Source organism: Gouania willdenowi, chromosome 7 (assembly GCF_900634775.1).
Source record: "Gouania willdenowi chromosome 7, fGouWil2.1, whole genome shotgun sequence".
Classification (NCBI taxonomy): domain Eukaryota; kingdom Metazoa; phylum Chordata; class Actinopteri; order Blenniiformes; family Gobiesocidae; genus Gouania; species Gouania willdenowi.
The window spans coordinates 34,657,568-34,679,221 of NC_041050.1; the positions used below are offsets into that span (position 1 = coordinate 34,657,568).

Here is a 21,654-nt window from a genome sequence, read left to right on the forward strand (position 1 = left end):
AAAGTTTAATGGGCGTGGTTTTGTTTTGTTTGGTTTTTTTTTTTCATTTAAATTAAAGTTGTAATTCAAATTTATGTAGTATGAGTATGTTCAAAAAAAAAATCCCAAGAAAAATGTTTTTCAACTTCCTTGTGAATATGTTTAATTTGTTCTGTATGCATGACATCACAAAGTTGGCTGTTTAAAATGTGAAAATCTGTAATATTCCCACATTTATCTTTAAACTGAAGTTATTGCTTGGATGTCAGGATGAACAACAGGATTCTTATAAATTTGATGATTAAAACTAAAGTTAAAAAAAAAAAAGTATACATAAGATAAAGCAAAGATTACCTGATTACCATGAAGTCATAAAATATGAAACATTTGCCACTATCAGGGTTGGGCTCAATTATAATTGTAATCACGTAATTGATAATTAATTACAATTATAACTTGTAATTACAATTAAAATTTTAATTGGAAAAAAATTATGCTCTTATATAAACACAAGTTAAATTGAATTGAATTCAGATAATTTACTGTGTAGTTGGTATGGAAATTCTAAAAATGCTGTCACATACAATGTAATTAAACGCAAACCTGTGAAACCATGTTACAGTTCTTTGTTTTACACATACGTAGTTTAAATTGAGGGGTATACTGACTAAAAAAAGGCTCAGACGCCCACACCAAAAATATTAATATCAATATTTTAATAGATTACGAAGCCTAACAATTTAATCATGAGATGAAAAACAAATTGGATGATCGGTAATATTTTTAGTGTATTTTACAGATGATTTAGGACATGGGTCAAACTGACCTGTTATCATAAGAGATGCTAACAGAAAGCTAACACAAGAGGATTGTTACATTTTATAGGGCTACTTATTTCAGGCTTGGAAGTTGTGATTAACTGAATTTGAACTTTAGTAATTGAGAACGTAATTGTAATTGACGTTCAGGGGAAAATAACAATAATTTTAATTGGAAAAAATGCCGGTCACCATAATCATAATTGAGTTGTAACTAAACATGGATAATTGAAGATGTACTTGTAATTGAAAAATGTAATTGACCCCAACCCTGGCCACTATAGATATAAAGTAAGTCAAACATTACAAAATAAATAGTGGAAAAGTTCTTAGTTCCAGCAAGATTTATTTTTGTCTTCTTTTTGAACAGTATGATAAGTTGAGGTTTGTCGGGAATTTTTTATCTCCTGACATGTTTCGACTGTCAACTACCAGTCAAGATAAACATTTCCTGAACTTAACATACTGTTCAAAAAGAAGACCAAATAAGTCAAGTGAAACTTCAAAGGAACATCAAAGGCGATCAGCAGAACTCCTCTGATGAAGACGGTCAAAATATATCAGGTTATAAACATTTCCTGAAAAACCTTGTCTGAATAAATGAAACCTCAACTTATCATACTAGAAAAGTTATTGACAGACTGCATTGTTTTTACTGAATCAAAGGTGTCCTTCTCTTGATGTTAGTTGACATTACAAGGACTGGCCACCTCTCGTTTGACTCTCGCTCTGAGTCTGCGTAGCTCCACGTTCTCACTATCTACAACGAGGCCATGTTCGATTAACATCCAAGCTTTACTGAGCTGCTGCTCACCATAATGCTGAAGAGCTCCACGTAGGAAGCACTCAGACACACGTGTCCTCCCCAGACCCACTTCCACACACTTGATGGCCTGGTCCCTGTCCAGGTCCAGGGCGTGGGTAAAGTCCTCCAGAGCTGCTGGCTCTTTGGAGCAGAGCACCAGGCTGCGACCCCGCCGACACAGATCCTCTGCCCAGATCTGAGGTTCATCTGAGGTTCTAGGCTCAGATCCACCATATTTGTGTATGACTCTGTCCAGGTCCGCTATGGCCCGCTCGTGTAGTCCCAGCTGTGCTAGACAGGCGGCGCGCTGACGTAAATACTGCAGTCTGTGATCGCCTACAGCTTGGACCGCCACAGTCAGGAGTGGAAGAGCCTGATCCCATTGGCCAGCTGATGACACCCTGCTGGCTTCTTGTGCTGCTGCCTGTTAGTGCGGAATAGTCTTTAATCTACAAGTGTGTGCATATCAGCTATAATACAGAAAAAAGCTGGGTAACACTTTACTTGAGTTTTGTACATAAAGGCTGACATTACACTGTCATTATCTGTCACCAAGTCAAATTCCTCGTGTGTATAACTTACATAATGGCCAATAAAGTTTATTCTATTCTATTCATTAGCATGAATAAGGTGTCATAAAGGCTGTCATTAAGTGTTGTTAGCTAAATTATGACACCTTTGCAGCTATGTTGGCATTTTTTGGGATCTAGTGTGGGTAGGGGTTAGGGTTAGGTAAAGCGTAGATGTTTTTGGACAGAGCTTTTATTTTAAGATTCTGATTTGTTTATTGTTGTTTTTATTTTTTAATTTGGTGGTCCGTTAACTGATGGTTTTTAGGTTGGGCTACTCCTTCTATTTAAGCCCCTGAGTGAAGTAGGCTGCATAGTACATACTTAATGAGGTTATTGCGTTTGAGTGGTTTAAATTCAGTTGTATGTTCCCTCTTCGCCACAAGAGGGCGCACTCCAGTAGAGGGAGGTTACTCCCTATAACTGCTACACTTCCTTGTTGGTTATACTCAACAAAATGAGTGGAATAAACCTTTTTCACACTTCCACATTTTAAACCGGAAGTGGTGCACAACAACTTCCTGTGGGTATAGCTTTAGCGTTGGACAGTGACAAAAATGGCTCCGTCTTGGCGTGGTTGTTTTTGTTCAGTTCCTGGTTGCTCTTGTGGGGCAAGAAAACAGCCAAAGCTGTCTTACCATGCTTTTCCGACGGCCCCGGACCAAAGGAGGCAGTGGATCCAAGCAGTTAGGAGGGATGAGGGTCTGGAATTCTATATAAAGCCAGGGAGCACTTTTGTATGCAGCCGACACTTCACTCAGGAGGATTTTGTCAGCGAATCCAGCATCAGATGCTGTAAAAGTGGAGCTGTTCCATCTCTCTTTCCCTGGAATAATTTTTACCGAAGAGGGAGTCTGCCTTTGAGAGGGCTCAAAAATGGCAGTTTGGCCTCTCACAGCAAACTAGCCAAGCTAAAGCTGCTACTGCGGACTATGATTATGTGGCACATCCACCCACAGGTAAATATCTAAGATGGTAATTTGCATAAATTTGTCATGGTAAATTGTATATATTTATCATATGAGATCATTTTAGTCAAATATAACCATTACTACATTTGCAGGACGTGATACAGCACCAGTGTGTTGACCTTGATAGCTGTGGATATATTCTTCATGGAAGAACTTATACTCCATATCAAGTTTACTTGTTTGGGTATTCACCGCTGCGATTGCCTCCGCATCAGCGAACAAAAAAGCTGGCAAGTTGAGCAAAGCTGTTGGAAAAATAACAGCCATTTTCCCTTAGACCCGCAAAAACAGGAAGTGACTCGGCACCAGGAGGCGCTACTTCCGGTTGTCGTGAAAAAGGTCTATTTTTGTTAAATAACAGGTGTCATGTCATAATAATGGCAGCGCAATGTCAGCCTTTATGTATAAAACTTCAAGTAAAGTGTTACCAAAAGCTGTTTCTACTTGCTTTTAGGCTGTGTTTGAAATATACTAACTATCGCACACTTATGTACTACTCATACTAAGTCTGACATCAAAATGAGTATGTAGTGCATTTACAATAGATAGTATGGAAAGATTGAGTACATTTTTTAAGTGTGCACAGTGAACACACTAGTCATACTCAGTCGTCCCATGATGCATTGTGAGCGCAATGTAAAATAAAATCGTCCTGGGACCAGCTTCAAGCTAAAAATCAAACATCCCCTTTTCAAAATAAAAGCATCTCTTCCTGTCTTCCATTAGTTTTAAAACCCTTATGTAAATAGGGCTCTTGTTTTAAAGTTAACCAGAAGTTTAGTCAGCAGCACAATGGCCAAAAATCTCTGAAATGTCACAATGGAATGCGTTTTCCGCAAATTTTATTTATCAAATGACAACATGTTGATATTCTACTTGCTCACTTTCTCGCTTAAAATGTTTTCAGAAATTTCAAAGGTGGAGAATCAACAGAGATATTTAGCCTCAGTGTGATTCAGGTTTTTGTCATTGCAGGTTCAAAATGTATCTTGGGAAACTTGGAAGTATACTTCAGTGGGAACGGTCAGTATATATTAATTGAAGGTAGGGTAGGCAATTTTCAAAAGCTAGCATGATTTTGAATATAGCTTCCCCGACGGCCCTGCCTTTATCTTCCTCCCCCCTCCCCTCTGTGCTCCGTCTCACTCACATGCACGCGCACAGCTGCTGCAGAAGAGGACCTCAGCTCATCGCTTGTATTGTGTAGAAACTTCATTGTCTCATTCAACAGTAAGTAAACAATAAACTTTACCATTATATACACTTTCAGGGTGAGCTCGTGCATGTGAGGGATTGAGAACGAGCAGGGAGACAGGGTCGAAGTTATCACAGATTTACAGCTGCTACAGTTGACAGATTTTCTTTGTTCCTTTTTCAGAGCACATACTGTAAGATCTTAATTTCTGTCAGGACATAAAGACAATTTCAACCAAAAACTTAAAAAGTGTATCTGGAGAAAATGGCCTACCCTAGCTTTGAGTATGTAATATGTTTATATGTGATTTTGAACACAGCCATAGTCAGCCTTAAGTAATTTCCCCCTGTGATAAATAAAGTATTTCTGATTGTGAATCATAGTCTTTTGACTAAAACACAATGTAGTTTAAAAGTCAAAAGATGAAATGATCACGAGCTCATGGATTTCATGCCATGTGATGATATTAAAATTTTGCTTTTATTAATCAATCAACAAAAATATAAATATATTTTGATATTTTTGATTAATATGTATTTTTTGTGATATATCTGTCTATTAATAGTTATTGTCACTTATAAAAGATGTTGTCAACAAAAACTATGAAATGGCAAAGGCTAATTCTTTGTTGCAGGGATAAAATCTAAACCTCAAATTTTCCTAAAAAAAACATTCAATGTATTCAAATCTACTCTGTAGAAAATATTTTAAGAATGGCATGGAAATAGAAAAAAGAAATAACAAAGACTATGACATTAATTGAGGACTGAATCACATCTTACCTGTGCAATGTTTTTTCGCTGATTAAAACGGATCAAAGTTAACAAGAAGTTCAAATCCGATGAATCTTTCTCCGCCAGTCGACTGAGTCTGCGAGCTGCATTGAGATGGTTCTTCTGCCATGCTTCCAAAACTCCCACTCGAGCCTGAGCGACAGCATCTCTGGGTTCTTGGCCAAAGTTCTGGCACAAATGGGCTCCCGCAGCCTCAACCTCACCTAAAACATGTAGAAGAAAAAAACTGATAATCTATAAAAACAAGTCAAGTATTTGCAAATGCACATAAAATCCAAAACTCGCTCAGCAGATCTTGCAACTGAATCTATATGATTAGTTAAAGCGATACTATCTCACCTTTAGCGAGGAGAATGTCCACATATAGAAGATGCCATCTGGGATCTCTGCCTACAGCATTCATTAGAGCTTTGGAAACCTTAAGAACCTCTTTGAGCTGCTCCTCATGACAGGAAACTGTGCTATTATTGTTCACAATTTCTTTCAAACAGGTCTGACAAAACTGATGCAGCCAATCACAGACAAGCTTCTGTATCCGATCTTTCAGGGACTGGATGTCTTTGATGACTACGTCAGCGTTTATCTGAAGGGCCGCCAAAATATCACGAATGCATTCCTAGAGGAAAAGAGAATTAATGTTGCGTTGAAAATTAAACAGTACTCAACATTTTAATTTAAACAAACAAAAACTAACACCTTTTCTTGATTTAGCATGAGATAAGTGAATCCTCTTCCACATAAAGCTGGGACATTTTTTGGATCCTCCTTAAGAATGGCACTGAAATCAAATATGGCAGTTTTCCTTTGGCCCAGCAAAGCATAACATCTGGCCCTCTCAAGCAGGGAGTCGACTGCCTTCCCACCTTTAGAGAAAACAAATCTTAATGTTTCAAATACACTTTTTCAATAAAGAGCTACAAAACACAGAGGGTACGTCCAAATAGTCCCTCCTATCTTCTTTCCTATTCACTTTTCCTTAACCCCCAGAAGTGTTTAAGTGGCGGCCATGATAAGGAGCATTCCAATTCTCTTAAAGCTAAGGAAAAGAGGCTCAATGATTCATTTATAACCTCTTTTAGCCTAGGAAACACTGATGCATCCTTTATTAAAAGAGACCACATAATGCTGCCCCATAATTCCTTGCGGCGACAACATTCAAAGGGACCCGCCCATCCAAGCGTTCATGGAAACTCACAATGACTGAAAAGGGACGTAGATAATGTAAGTTACCAATGCAATAATATGCCTTGAACAACTTTAAATAATCTAAAACCTAATTTTATGTGGATGTTGTAAAAAGAACACAGTAAAATTTAATTTTTGTGCAGCTTATTCTCAGTTTGCGTTTGTAATTTATTCAGATTAATGTTGATTTCTGAGTAGAAGGTGTGTGTGTGTGTGTGAGCAATCATTCTCAAAGTGGCGTTCTTTTACTTTCACCTTTGTTCCTCGTAGCCTGGTAACCTCTTCTCCTTTGATTTACATTCGAACCTTACCCTCAGAGTGATTGAGTTTAGATTCCTTAGAGTTATTTTGGATGATCAACTACTATCGATCTACTATCGATCTTTGGTGCATTTTAATTTGACTATTGGAAAGAAGCAACAATTTATCACTTTGTGAACAATGGCCACGCAGGGTGTTGTGCATTCGTACGAATTTGATCCTGCGTCTGACCCGGAAAGTGACTTTGAAGACGAACCTGAGAGAGCTCAGAGGCTCTTACAAGATGTGTCTGCTTGGTAATATTCAACCTTCTTGTCATTAATAAATAAAAAAAATTGACACAAATTTGAAGCTACATTTTGCAATTCAGTAATATATAATCAAACTATGTTGCAATGAAACCATAAATATAACATAAAATGCACACTTTTTATCATAAAAGGCAATAGCTAAAGGTTTGATCATTTATTTTATATTAAAAGCAACTTAAATAGTTACATTTTGGAGCCGGATGTTTGGCTAAGGACAGTTATCTTACATTATGAAGCTACATGTTGCTATGATATCGCATACATTATTATGAAGCTATGTTTTGCAATAAAACACTGTGCTGCTGCTGCCTGCTCGAGACGTGGGGGAGGGGCGCTCTGCTGTGGAGCATTGGGTGGTGACAAAAGGTCAGAGGTGTTTCCAGGAGGTGGGGGCGTTCCGAGGAGGACTCAGGCGTATTTATACCTAAAATGGATGCCGTCAAAGTTTTTAAAGATTACTCAAACATACATGAATGAGCCAGGACAACACTCCAGGCATGTTTTTAATGAGGGAATGACATAGTAACATGATATAAATCTTGAAAAAGTCATTTAAAATGATCCCCCCCCCCCCACCCTTGAGGAAAAGTGGATAGGAAAGGAGATAGGAGGGACGATTCAGACGTAGCCAGAGTAAAGTAGAAGCAATTGCTGAATTTCAAATAGCACTTAACCTTTACAGTCATGACGCATGGCAGGTTTTTACTCAGGCAAGTCCACTTATATATATATATATATACTGTATATTGGCAAACTCTACTCACTTGAGGCCATAATGGCAATGGAGAGATAAGCCACAGCCTCTCTGACACTACTCTCATCTCTGCTGCCTTCCAGAATACGTTTGGCGACTGAGTGACAGTGTCCTTGAAGCAGTGCTCGGTCCTTCTTTTGGGCCACTAGCAGCAATGGACACAAGCAGCTGGTATCACCACACAGGATGAGCTTTTTCAGCAGCTGTAGAGAATTTGGACGCATAAAATGTCCATGTGAAAAATTACAGATTAAAAGAGTACTTTATTAAAAAATAAATAAATAAATAAAACCAAAATTAAAATGAAAGTCCCTATCAGGATTGGGATAATTTTTCAATTACAATTATGTCTTCAATTATCCATGTTCAATTACAACTCAATTACAACTACAGTGACCAGCATTTTTTCCAACTTGTCTTAAAATTACAAATTTTATTTTCCTCCTGAATGTTAATTATAGTTACATTCTCAATTACTGAAGTTCAGTGACATTTAATCATGATTACTGAGCCTTTAATAAATAAGCCTTTCCTCTTGTGTTAGCTTTTTGTTAGCATCTCCTATGATAACGGGGTAAGGTTTGACCCATGTCTTATATATCAACTGTAAAATACACTACCAAAATATGATCTGTTGTCTAATTTGTTTTTCATCTCTTGGTTACCTTGTTAGGATTCCTGATCAATGAAAATATTGCTTTTTTTCCCCTGTCGGTATACCCGTTGATTTTTAATAACTGACAGTTTTTAATAAAATGTCCAAACTAATTACAATTACAAGTCAATTATCTGAACTCAATGAGTACAATTCAATTTTGAGTACAATTGCAACAGAATTACAATTATGTCATAATTATAATTAACTATCAATTACGTGATTACAATTACAATTGAAAAAAAAAAATGCACCCAAAAAAAATCAATATGCATTATACTTTATAATCAGTCTTTCTGAACTGTAAAATTACTTTTCACTTGTTTTTTTTTTTTTAAGAGGAGAAGGACGATGATATGCTAAATCAGGGTTTCTCAAACAGGGGTACGCTACAGGGGGTACATAAGAGAGACAGAAATATAGAGATTATAAAAAGTCTACTTTTGGTTTAATGATAATGAAAATTGTCTTGATTAGAACATGAAGTGAAAATACAACATTCAGTCTTGGTCCCACACCAGGTGAGATGACAGGAAATTATTTTTTTAAACTATTAATGAGGCAATAAATACAATTTCTTCCCACTTATTTACAGAGTTAGATTCTTTCAAATGTGTTATCACTATTTAAATTCATCATTGTGCTCTATAGTTGCTTTTGTTTTTTATAGTATTCTGGCCAAAATGTTGGAGCTGGACAAAAGTGTCACTTGGATTCTGAAATCTGAGAAAGGGGGCACTCAAGCCAGACATTTTTGAGAACTATGGGGCTAGATGATCATCCAAAAAATATTGTGGTGCCTTATACCTGATTGCTGTCATAAAGAAAGCCTCTGTGCAGCTGAAGCAGGGCAAGGCGGGCCAAGATGGGAGCCCGAGGGTTGGTTGGCCCAATGGAGAGTAGGACCCGATATGCCTCCTCCACACGACCGAGCTGGTACAAGGCATCAGCTGCCAGAACCTGAGGCCCGTCAGCACTGGGTTGAAGCTCCATCAACAACGCAGCCAGGGAGTGAACACCTGCAGGCGTCCTGCAGCATGAAGCAGAAAAGAGATAGAAATGGCCCTAAAAGCTCACAACGATTAGGAGAAATGTTAACGGAGGTTAAAAAATCCATCAAGTAGAGCAGAGATGGGAATCTTCGATGGCAGTGGGGGCCACACAAATGTGATTGTCTGATCCGAGAGCCACATTATTAACATTCACGTCAGCATTTAGAAATCTGAGCATTAACACAGGTAAGAACAAAGGGCTTCTGTATGTTTTTGCTGTAGTTTTGTGTAATTTTCCATCAATTTGCAAGTTTTTTTTTTCCATTATTTTGTGTTTTGGAGTCATTCTGTGAGTTTTGCAGTTTCTGTGTGAGTTGAGTCATTTTGTTTATTTTGTCATCTGTTTTTCTGTTACTGCTCTAGTCGTCTTGTGTGCGTGAGTCATTTTGCATATTAATATCATCATTTTGTATATTCTTCTGTTTATCATTTCTTTTTTAGTTGTCGTTTTGTCTGTTTTTGAAGTCGTTCTGTGTATTTTTAGTATTTTGTGTGTTATTAGTCATTTTGTGTGTATTTTTGTCAATTTGGGTTCAAGTAGTCATTGTGTTTTTGGAACCATTTTGTGTATTTTTCTGCAATTTTTGTATGTTTTTTAGAGTCATATTGTGTATATTTTGAGTCATCTGATGTATTTACTTTGGAGGCCGCACAAAATTAGTCTGAGGGCCGCATATGGCCCACCAGTTGCCCATGTCTTAAGTAGAGTGAAGTAAAGGTGGTCTAAAATCCACAAAAAAGGGTAAATGCCAGAATTTGTTTGATTCTCACTTCAGGTTTAATTCTTTTCCTTCGTTATCCCACTCTTCTTCATCTATTTTTTAACCTCTATTAATTCAGTTTTTCGGTGGATTTTCTTACTTCCGTTGTGGCTTTTGGGCCACCATAAACCAGTACTACATGAAACATTGAGAGGAAATCTTCAGGAAATGTGATGCACTGGTTTACATTCTTAATGTACTTGGGGCAGCTAACAAACAGCTGTACAACCTGTTTGTCATTTTGGTTTATCAAAAAAACATTTAATTTACCACAACTGTTTCAGGTTCAAACCGCACCATCTTTTTAGCAAACAATGTTTAATCTAATGTTCTTGTTATTAAAGTGGGATGGAGCCTCTCAAAATCAAACCAGGAGAGAACCATTGCTGTATCTGTATAATATGGATGGCATAGCATACATTCATTATTAGATTGTGTTACTCAGAAGCAAATCGTACTCTGATCTGTGGTTGTCTCTTTTTGAAGAGTTGTGGAAATGCTGGGACTCTTTACTAGAACTGATCTTTGATTTGAGCTCTCCAGTGCCCTCCAACATGACCCGTCCCTGTTCCAGTAGAACGGTGACCAGTAACCCTCGGTAATTCCATGGCACCAAGCACCGAACAGTCAGCGCAGTCTCCTGATGGTGCAGCCTGCTGGCCGTCACGTAATTCAGAGCCGTGAGGTAGTTTAATCCACCCATCATCCGAAGGAGCCCTCTGCCACAAAGGGCCCTCACACAGCTGGTTGGATGTGGGGTGTTGTGTTCAATTACAGCCTGAAAGTCTTCCAACGCCCCCTTGAGGTCATTGGAAAGAAGTCGTGCGTATCCTCTGAGAACCTGGACTGTGTTTTGGTAGCTCTGCTGACCCTGAGCAGCAACGAGCTGGCTACAGATGGAGAGGGACTCTTTGTATTCTCCTCGGAGAAGCAGGCACTCTGTGAGTCGAACGCGCAACTCCCTGCTACCTCCATCCGGCTCCAAATGACACAAGGTCCTTAACTGTGTAATCACAGGGTCGAGGAGTTCAATTCCCTCAGTGGATCGCAGGTCTTGACGGAGTAGGACTCTCTCTCTGTAACCAGACAGGCCCCTCTCTGCCTGCTGACGGAGAAGGTTGCGAGCAATCATCTCGACACCAAGGTCTGTGAAGAGATTTTGAAAACACACTCGGGCAGTAGCAGGGTGGATCTCGAATGCTTCCTCCAGATCTCTGCATTCCTCTGCAATCTTTCCACCTGCAGAGAAACAAGCAGCTGCTCGACTAGTTAGGAGTCGGGCTGTCCTTTCGGGTGTATCCGGTTGTATTTTGTCTGACATGTTCTGACAACTCAGGAGAGCAGAGTATATCTCTGCGCTGTCCTCAAACCTTCCACTCAAAAACAGATGGGCTGCTTGAAGTTCCTGTACTTCCCTATTTCCAGGTGAGATAGCCAACAAAAACTCAATAATGTCGGACGAATCCACTTCATCTAGCCTATCATCGTCCGTTTTCGTCACTGCCTGCTTGGTGTCAGAAACTAAAGATAAAGAGGGATGTATGCACACAATCTGGTCTGTAAAGGCTTTGATTATTCTAGGGAGATGCACTTTTTGTCGGCTCTTTACTAATGAGACTGTTTTACGTTTGTTAGTCCGATAAGCTTTGAGGTAAATCTTCAGACCCTTGAGAATACGACACGCTGAGAACAAACAGGCCAGACCTCGAGTGATCTCCAACAAAATGTGGGTCGAACTCTGTGGGGTCATATTTGGTTCTCCAACAAGGAGAGCCGTGCAGCGAGCATATATCTCCTCACAGCCTTGTCCGCCGCTCTGAAGTAGAGACTCCATCTTGTAAATGGTGGCAGAGGGATTGTTGGGGATCAACGTGGACAAGAAAACCGCTGCAAGTCCTTTATTGTGGGCCTCCAAAAGCTGATTCTCCACATGACTGTTGAGCCAGCCCTCCATAGTAGAGATCACCCTACTAAGGCTGGACGTGTCCAGTTTTCGCATGTGAGACACAGCAGAGGTGGCATGAGTCCTAAAAGCAGACATGTACAAAGAGGTGGCTCTCTCCACATCGCCGTTATCAAGGAACCTGTCGCCATCCTCACATAGATCTGAAACCTTTTGTCCAGTTGTTACAGATGTGGTCATCCTCTGTCAGCAGGTTGTCTCTCTTTGTTCTGCACCAGAAGCTGTTGATGATAATATAAAAAAATATAATGATTAACTCATGATAGAGCAATGGAAACGTCCGGAACTCGTCATTTTGAATCTGTGAAAAACAGCTGACTCTGCAGGTAGACGCTGAGGTAATATCATGTGACCACGCAGGCACACACTGTGTTTTTTAATACTATTTTTTAATTCTAAGACCTAACTCTCCTTCTCCTTGACCCCAACCCTGTTCCCTATATCAGAAAAAAAATACTCCTGCACACTTAAAAAACATAATAATGTAATGCTACATACAAAGTAGCCTGGCATTTAATTTGATGTATTTATCTCAAACATGACACAACAATATAAAGCAATCATTGCACACTTAAAAAGAGTCCCAGCTATGTATGAAAAGGGGCAGAAGGAAGCTTAACACTTATCTAGTTCTGCCCCTACTTCCAAGCTATTTCACAAAGAACAAAATTAGAGACATTTGAGCAAATGCATTAAATATACGTACATACCAGTAAATATAAATAAACAACAAAATACACACACATATGAACAAAAACAAGCATTCATGGGCCTACCTATACATAACATCCACACGTCCACCTACTACCCTTCAGATTCTAGTGCTTGTACTGACCTAATAAGTTCTGCTTATTTAAAAAAAAAAAATCAAATTTTGTTTTATGTTTATATGTTTTAAGTTTAATATTAAGACTGTTCCAAAGGAATAGCCCACAAACTGAGATGCACATGCCCTTCAATGTAGTCCATAATGTTCTCCTAAAATTTGTCTCGCAATTTGACCTATCTTGTTGAGGAAAAATATATAATAAAAATGATGTTAATCTGTAAACACACAAATAAACATTAGTCGGAATTATCACATATTTGCATTTTCAGTGAGAAACCAATCTCTGTTTTTGGAAAAAAGAAATCTACCAAGCATATGTTGATTGAGCATACAGCAAGTATTGAAGTTGCTCCCTTACTTGAAGAAAAGTAAAAAAGTACGTGCTACTAAATGTACTCAAGTAAAAAGTAAAACAAATGTTGCTTCAATAATAAGACAGGGGTTTTAAACCAGCAAATTCCTTATACAGTATATATATATATATATATATATATATGTATATATTCTTTTTTTTTTTAAGAACTTGTAGAATACTTGTACGTGGAGACAAATTAAATCTGTTACCTTTTTGAACACCGGCAAAATTTAGCACTCAAATTAATAAAATTTCTAAATTTAAAAAAAAAAATGCAAATAATCAATAAAACCCAGGGCAACTTTGACTTTGAATTTTTTAAGAACTTGTAGAAAACTGGTTCATGGAAATAAATTAAACGTATTAGCCTTTATGGACACCTAGTGACTTTTATTATCATAGTTCAATCCATCCATTTTCAGACCCGCTTGTTCCTGTTTTTCAGGGTCACGGGGGTCTGTCGGTCACCTATTATGAATAAAATGTGTAAATAAAATTTTTCAAGGAAAAAAAAAATGCAAATGCTCAATTAAACCCAGAGAGGGTTGACTAGCACTAGCTTCACCTCCAGCTTTGCAGTTGTTGGTTTGTATCTTTTCACATTGTGACGTCATCTTAGAAGGTCTTAAAAGTAACTAGCTCATTTTTAAAAGTACTATTGGTACGTTTACCGACGTACATGTACGTAGTGTCTTAAAGTTAGGGTTAAGTTTGAACCCTATATCGCCACAATTTTCAGGGTTTTGGTTAGGATTACGGTTAGGTTTAGTCTTAGTCATGTGACCTAAACTGGCCAATGAGGGGCACTGCGTAGGGATAGAATGTCGGTATATTGATACGACAACAGCACGGATAGCCACTGCCTTTTTAAAATGTAAGAAAGTAAAGAGTAAAAGTAAAACATTGCCAAAAATATAAACACTTAACTTAAGTAAAGTACAGATACCAGAAAAACTACTTAAGTACAATAATGCAGTATTTGTACTTTGTTACTAGTCTCACCTCTGGCTGCTGGTCAAATGTTGTGCTTCCTCTCAGCCCTGTAGCTCCTCCTCCCTCTCCACCTGATCACTGATGTGAATCAGGTGTGTGAGGTGAGAGGGAGAGCCAGGCTGAGAGGCCAGGAGGCACCAGCCCTGACACCACAGCACTCCCAGGAATAAGGTTTTGTAACGCAAAGCCAACTTTTCAGCACATGTGAAGAAGACATTACATTCGCGTTTAGAGGACAAGAACACACATCTTACTTTATGTTTACTGTCTCCCAGCAGCCATTGTTGTAATTCAATATCAATGGGTTCACGGTTACCAGGACAACAAGGGTCTGCTGCTCTAACACTACTGAAGGTTGAAGTTTTCCTCACGATAAAAGTCTGAGACAGGTGGTGCAAAAACACACACACACACACACAAAGGCTCAAACTGACCGTAAACGTCACATGTCGGTGTCTTTCCAGTGCTCGTGTCCTCTTTATGTCCGCACGGGACAGTCCGCAGTGCACGAGCTCCTTCCCTCGCGCACACGAGTCCGGTTGCCAGTGGTAACAACACAGCAAAGCGCTCGTGGTAAAAAGCGAAGGGCAAGAGAAAAAGTCACTTATGTCTTAAATCACATAAAAATATCAAATTAGAGCTTAGAAAATGAAGGAAAAGCGCGTTATTGGTGAAAGAATCAGACATTTATTCTGGGATGTTTTGTTTTTAACACAACAAATTAGACCACTGTTTCTCAAATAGGGGTACGTGTACCCCTAGAAGTTCGCTATGGCACCACAAATAGAGAGAGAGAGAGAGAGAGAGAGAGAGAGAGAGATTAATAAATGGAAGCATTAAAAATGGGGTTTTATAATGTTTATTTTTAGTTAAAAATGATAATCACACTAAATATTACCAGCAACTCACATAACGACAACAAAAACATACAAAATAAGAGAAAAAAATACTAAATAATGAATAGAACAAAAAAACAACAACAAAACACACAAAATGTCAAACAAAAACACAAACAAATTTAGAAAAATACTAATTATTACCAGCAACACACTAAGCTACAACTTAAACACACTAAATGAGAGAAAAACACACAAGATTACTGTTACATACCACTGTGACCTGCATATTTGTAGGTGTGTGCGTCGACAGTGTGACGTAAGCGGGAGTCCGGTCTCCCGGGGAATTGTGGGTAATGTTAACAAAAATAAAGCTGCTCTCAAAAGCACACAGTCGCCGTCCTCCTGATTGAAACACAATATTGGCGACAAGGATGGAGTTTTTTCCCGTCTCACCTGTCTCTCCGTTCCTCGCTTTGCCGGGCGAGCCGCCGATCCCGTGGCCCCGCTGGTTTGAGTCCTTTGAGACGTTCATCGCCGCCGCCGGTATCGTTGATGCTAGCGATGCTAGGCTAAAGGCTCTGCTCATCCACAGCCTGGGAAACGAGGGACAACGTATTTTCCGCACGCTCGGCCCCGCGGATAAGTATCGGGACTGTGTTGCCTTACTGACCGGACATTTCGCTGCTCCACAGAGCGTCATCGTCCGGCGAATCATCTTCAGACAGCGCCGACAGAGGCCCGGTGAGTCCGTCCATCAGTACGTCACGGACCTCCGATGCTTGGCTAGCGTTTGCAAATTTGAACACCTAGAGGACGAGTTTATTCGGGATCAGTTAGCCGAACACGCAGCTGATCACAAACTGCGTGAGAGACTGCTTTTGTCCCCGGACGACACAACTCTGTCTAAGGCAGTGGAAATGGCGTTTCAGCTTGAGTCGGCTGCTCTGCTAGCATCGCGGCTAACGGCTACAGGTCCACCTCCTTCTCTCTCCACTCCGCTAGCTCAGACTGTGACACCGGCAGACCAGGCTCCCGGCCCCGCTTTTCCTCACACCGAGCTCGAGGTTAACGTCGCGGGACGTCAGGGTGCCTCAGCACGCCGGCCATGCGGGAACTGTGGCTCGTATTCCCACGCCACAAGGGCACCGGTTTGCCCAGCTACGGGACAGAGATGTCAACGCTGCGGTAGGCTCAATCACTTTGCTAAGGTGTGCCGCTCAGCACCCGCTCCCACAAGAACCCAGCGCCACTCATCCCGCCCATCAAGCCCGACCACCATTCACTCGGTGGGTGCCAACAACAGACCTTTCACCTGGTGCACGGTGGAGCTGGATAACGTGTGTTTACCGCTGCTACTGGACACGGCTGCCTCCAGGTCTCTTCTCAGTGAGTCCACGGTTCGGCGACTCTTTCCCAGACACACTATCAAAGCAGGAGCAGAGGAGCTGTACGGCTATGGACACACTAAAATTAACATGTTGGGCACTGCTACCTTTTCTGTTCGTTATGGATCTAGGACCCTCCCAGCATTTACGTTCCAGGTGTCTCGGCATGGTGCCAACCTCCTCGGTTTTGACCTGTTCTGCGCCCTGGGTTTCGCCATCACTGACAATCTGGGTGCTGCTATCCTGACCGTGACCACGCCATGGCAGCTGCGCTGGCCGTCGCTTTTCACTGGGCTGGGCTGCCTCACCGCCTTCAACCACCAACCGCTCATAGACCCAGCTGTGAAGACTGTCATCCAACCTCTGCGCAGGCTGCCCCTCACTTTGCGTGATGATGTCACTGGCGAGCTACAGACACTGCTGGATGCTGGCATCATCGAACGAGTCGATGCATCGCCCTGGATCTCCAACCTGGTGGTGGCAAAGAAAAAGACAGGCGGCCTCCGCCCCTGTGTCGACCTCAGACAGGTAAACAAAGCGGTGTGGTCCCGGACAGATACCCACTGCCCACAGTGGAGGAGCTCTCTGCACAGTTTCATGGCTCAACAGTCTTCTCGAAGCTTGACCTTCGCCAGGGCTACCTGCAGGTTCCCCTACACCCTGGCAGCCGCAACCTCACCGCCTTTGTGACCCACATGGGGGTCTTTCGCTACACGCGGATGCCCTTTGGACTCAGCTCCGCTCCCAGCTGCTTCCAGAAAATCATGGCCACCATCTTCGCAGGTATTCCTGGGGTGGTTGTGTACCTGGACGATATTGTGGTGCACGGAGCAACATCCGCCCTGCATGACGACCGCCTTTCCAGGGTGCTGGATGTGCTCGCCGGTCACAACCTCACACTGAATGGGGAGAAGTGCATCTTCGCCGCTCAGGCTATTGAGTTTGTGGGGTTCCGCTTGACCGCTGAGGGGCTAAGTCCGCTGCACTCAAATGTCGATGCTATCCTGCGTCTGCCTGAACCCTCCTGCCCGGCGCAACTATCATCGTTTCTGGGGATGACTGCGTTTTACTTACGTTTCCTTCCCCTCTACTCAGACACTACTGCGCCGCTGCGTGCTCTCCTGAAGCAGGATGCACCCTGGATCTGGTCTCCTGCGTGCTCAGCTGCAGTCCGCCGGCTTAAGTCACAACTGACCTCTTCACCTGTTCTGGCCCACTTTGACCTCGACAGCCCGACGTTCGTGACCTGCGATGCATCCAACACTGCGGTAGGTGCGGTCCTGTCTCAATCTCACCAAGGGACTGAGCGTCCAGTGGCGTTCGCTTCTAGAGCGCTTACTCCAACGGAACAGAAGTACTCTGTGGGAGAAAGGGAGGCGCTAGCCTGCGTCTGGGCATGTGAGCGGTGGCACATGTACCTCTACGGTCGACATTTCACACTACGGACCGACCACCAGGCCCTCACGGCCCTCCTAGTCACAACAGGTTCAGGCCACAAACCGCTGCGGCTTTACCGGTGGTCTGAGAGGCTGCAGGCATACAACTTCTCCACACAGTTTACCCCAGGCAGGGAGAATGTGGTAGCAGATCTCCTCTCCAGAGCCACACCTGCCTCTGCACCAGACACCAGCCAGGATTCCTCAGAACCGGAACTGATCCACTTGCTTCACACGCCCCTCGAGGCAGCTGTTTCACTGAAAGACCTTCAGTCGGCCTCTGCACAGGACCCTGTTCTCACCCAGCTCTGCACTTTCATTCGTAACGGCTGGCCTGCCAGGGTTCCTGAGGAACTAGCGCCCTTTCACCGGGTCAGAGGGGACCTCTCCTGCTGGAATGACGTCTGCGTGGCGAGAGGGCTATGCACAGTGGTCCCGAGCACTTTGAGAGAACGGGTCCTGGCCATGGTCCACGACGGCCATCTGGGCGTCGTGAGGGTCAAACAACGCTGCAGGGGCCTGGTCTGGTGGCCGGGCATTGACCGCGACATCGAGGACCTGGTCAGAAACTGTACAGCCTGCCTCACCAGTGGTAAGACCGGCTCTCCCCCCGCCCCCACCCTTGCAGCCCGTGCCGTGGCCTCGGGCTCCCTGGACCCACATACAGGTGGACATTTGTGGTGAACTTCATGGCACCCCTCAGCATCAGCGCTTCCTCCTGGTAGCTTACGATCTCCACTCCAAATGGCCGGAGGTGCTGCCTGCCGGGTCTGTCACCACTACAGTGGTCATCGGTTTCCTCTCCTCTTTGTTCGCTCGCTGGGGTGTCCCTGACGCCATCACCACTGATAACGGGCCTCAGTTTGTTTCGGCTGACTTTGTGGCTTTTACAGAGGGGAGGGGGATAAAGCACATTAAGACTGCCTTTTACCACCCGCAGGCCAACGGAGGCGTGGAGAGGTTTAATCAGACCCTTAAGAACGGGCTCAGAGCACACATGGCAGATGGCCTGTCGTTCTCAACATCACTGCAGAGCACCCTACTGCACTACAGAGCAACACCCCACACTACCACTGGCAACTCTCCAGCCCTACTGATGCTAGGGCGTGAATTACAACTTCCGTTGGACCGACTGCGCCCTCCGGTGAGAGTTACTTCAACAGCAACACCCTCCCCAGGCGACAGAGTGGATCAGCAGCAACGTACAATGAAGCGGTGGTTTGACAGGAGACACCGTGTGAAACCGCCTACACTCACAGTATCAGACTGGGTCCGAGTCCGGCGACCCACTCGATCGCACAAGCTGCTCTCTTTCTGGTCTGCACCAACACAGATCACAGCACAACTGGGGCCAGCCACCTTCCGCGTTACCGATGGTTCACGCTGGCATGTCAGCCGCCTCCGGCGGGTGAAGCAACCGTCTGTGGCGGATCAGCAAGCCGCAGCTCATCCACGCTGCACCAGTGGGGTCTGGGACCTTCCAGATGTACTGGCGGAGACCCAGGCTGTACCAGATGTGCGGGCTGAACCCCTGCGGGTTGGACCCCGTCCGGTCCGAGCTCGCCAGAGGCCCTTGTACCTCGATGACTATTTTACTGACTTTTAATGCACCAGCATAGTGTATAGCCTGTGAGGTGGCAGAATAATCCACCGGGCTATGCGGGTAAACCGGCAGTCTACCCGGTTTATCTAGCCAGGTTGGCCGTTTGGCCTTGATGTTAGTTTGTGCACTAAAGGGGGGGGGTCTTAGCTCATGACCATTGTTCAGATGTTTTAAGGGGGGGGGTAAATGTTACATACCACTGTGACCTGCATATTTGTAGGTGTGTGCGTCGACAGTGTGACGTAAGCGGGAGTCCGGTCTCCCGGGGAATTGTGGGTAATGTTAACAAAAATAAAGCTGCTCTCAAAAGCACACAGTCGCCGTCCTCCTGATTGAAACACAATAATTACGATAAAATGTGCAAAAATAACAGAGATACAAAACAACATAAGAAACAACCAAACGACACTAAAACACACACAGAGATAATAATTATTTAATTATTGGTGCCATTGTCCTTATCTTAACCTGTGTGTTTGTGAATTGTGGACGGGATTTGTATGGGGTGGATGTTTTATTAATTTTTGTATTTGTAAAAGCACTTTGAGCTGCATTTTATTGTATAAAAAGCACTTTTTATAAATAGATTGTTTTCATTTGATTTGATTTGAAATAATACAAGCGACAAAAACAACAACACACTTAATGACAAAGCCATAATTATGACTTTCTCATAATTACGTCTTTCTTTCTTATAATTATGACTTTCTTTCTCATAATTATGACTTTACTAACTTGTAATTATGATTTTTGGTGGTATTTTTTTAATTATGTATTTCTTTTAGTGACGGAAACAGACTTCCATAATTCTATCACAGATTGCTTATTCAATGTAAGGTAAACTCACCTGCATTTTCATCAACAAAAAAGGAAAGTTTTATTTATGATTTGAACACATGACTACATGCAAAGAAGACCATTTAGCTAAAGCCTATCTATAAATTATCCATAACTTGTCTTAATATCAACACAAAACTGAGGCTGATATGATTTAAAAAGCTACATTTTTTTTATTATGCAGCGCAGGACTCTAGCCAGAAATGCATTTATTAAATATGTAGTTGCCATAAATACGGCATATTTCTAATTATGGCAGGTTGGTCCTCCATAATATACATTTTCTTTGTATTAGGTTTTTTTTCGCCCCAACTATTGAATATGAACAAAAGAGGACATCTGTTCTTTGTAGTGAGGCGGAATTTGCAATTCATGAGATCAGCCCTAAACCAACTCCAGAATAAAAGCTTCTCCTTGTACGTTCTTTGTGTGTGTGTGTGTGTGTGTGTGTGTGTGTGTGTGTGTGTGTGTGTGTGTGTGTGTGTGTGTGCTATGAGCAGCTGCTGTTCAAACTCACCAATACTTCCACCTTGTGGCCAATGGTTTCATTCATGACATCACCGCCATAAAAAAGCAAACAAAAACCCAAAAAAACACCTTGTTTTTTTAGGGCCTATGCTACGAAGCTTCATAACTATATCCTGGATTAATCTCCTTCAGCAGGATTCACCTAACTAAACATTCCCGGTCAGAGAGAAGCTGTCCTACGAAGGTCGATAACGACACGCTAATGTAAGCCAACCTGGTAGAGTGACCTTTTTTACAATGGAGGAACAGCTTATCATCTTTAACAAATATAATTAATTTAAATCCGTGATCCGGTGGAATTCCGAGCCACACACACACACACACACACACACACAGACAGACACACACAGACAGACAGGAATTCCTTGCTTTTATAAACTGATTTTCTCATCTGATCAGTATGTAAACATGTCATGATGTGAAACCCAGGGCTGTTGCTATGCAGCTAATATTTAATCCTCTTTGTCCAAGGTGTCTAGTGGAATTTTGTGACAACCGACCGACCTGTATTTTTCCCCCAATTACAATTAAATGACAATTATTTTTTTTTCCCTCATAAGGTCAAATACATACGTTCTCAATTACTAAAGTTCAATTACAATTAATCACAATTACTGACCTTGAAATGAATAACCAAATAAAAATTAACCTTTCTCTTGTGTTAGCTTCCTGTTAGCATCTCTTATGATAACAAGTCCAAAATCAGCTGTAAAATACACTAAAAACAAACATCGATCATCTAATTCATTTCTTATCTATTGGTTTCCTTGTTTGGG

The 21,654-nt window shown here is 42.0% G+C and overlaps 3 protein-coding genes across 3 annotated transcripts; 1 reads left to right on the forward strand and 2 right to left on the reverse strand.

Annotated features, from left to right (window-relative positions):
- Window positions 1-1,480: 1,480 nt before the first annotated feature.
- Window positions 1,481-10,913, reverse strand: LOC114466446 (tetratricopeptide repeat protein 34). The gene is made up of 7 exons (XM_028451861.1): window positions 10,569-10,913; window positions 9,105-9,327; window positions 7,653-7,845; window positions 5,828-5,994; window positions 5,471-5,747; window positions 5,120-5,334; window positions 1,481-2,026 (listed from the first exon to the last, which is right to left on the reverse strand). Exons 1-7 carry the CDS (start codon window positions 10,814-10,816, stop codon window positions 1,481-1,483), a joined length of 1,869 nt encoding a protein of 622 aa, XP_028307662.1. The 5' UTR covers window positions 10,817-10,913.
- Window positions 10,846-14,770, reverse strand: LOC114466936 (uncharacterized). Its single transcript, XM_028452813.1, has 3 exons — window positions 14,685-14,770; window positions 10,981-12,294; window positions 10,846-10,853 (listed from the first exon to the last, which is right to left on the reverse strand). The coding sequence occupies exons 2-3, from the start codon at window positions 12,251-12,253 to the stop codon at window positions 10,846-10,848; spliced, it is 1,281 nt and encodes a 426-aa protein (XP_028308614.1). The 5' UTR covers window positions 12,254-12,294; window positions 14,685-14,770.
- Window positions 14,771-15,489: 719 nt separating this feature from the next.
- On the forward strand, window positions 15,490-19,516 carry LOC114466937 (uncharacterized). Its single transcript, XM_028452814.1, has 3 exons — window positions 15,490-16,715; window positions 18,368-18,577; window positions 18,636-19,516. The coding sequence occupies exons 1-3, from the start codon at window positions 15,521-15,523 to the stop codon at window positions 19,514-19,516; spliced, it is 2,286 nt and encodes a 761-aa protein (XP_028308615.1). The 5' UTR covers window positions 15,490-15,520.
- Window positions 19,517-21,654: the final 2,138 nt, after the last annotated feature.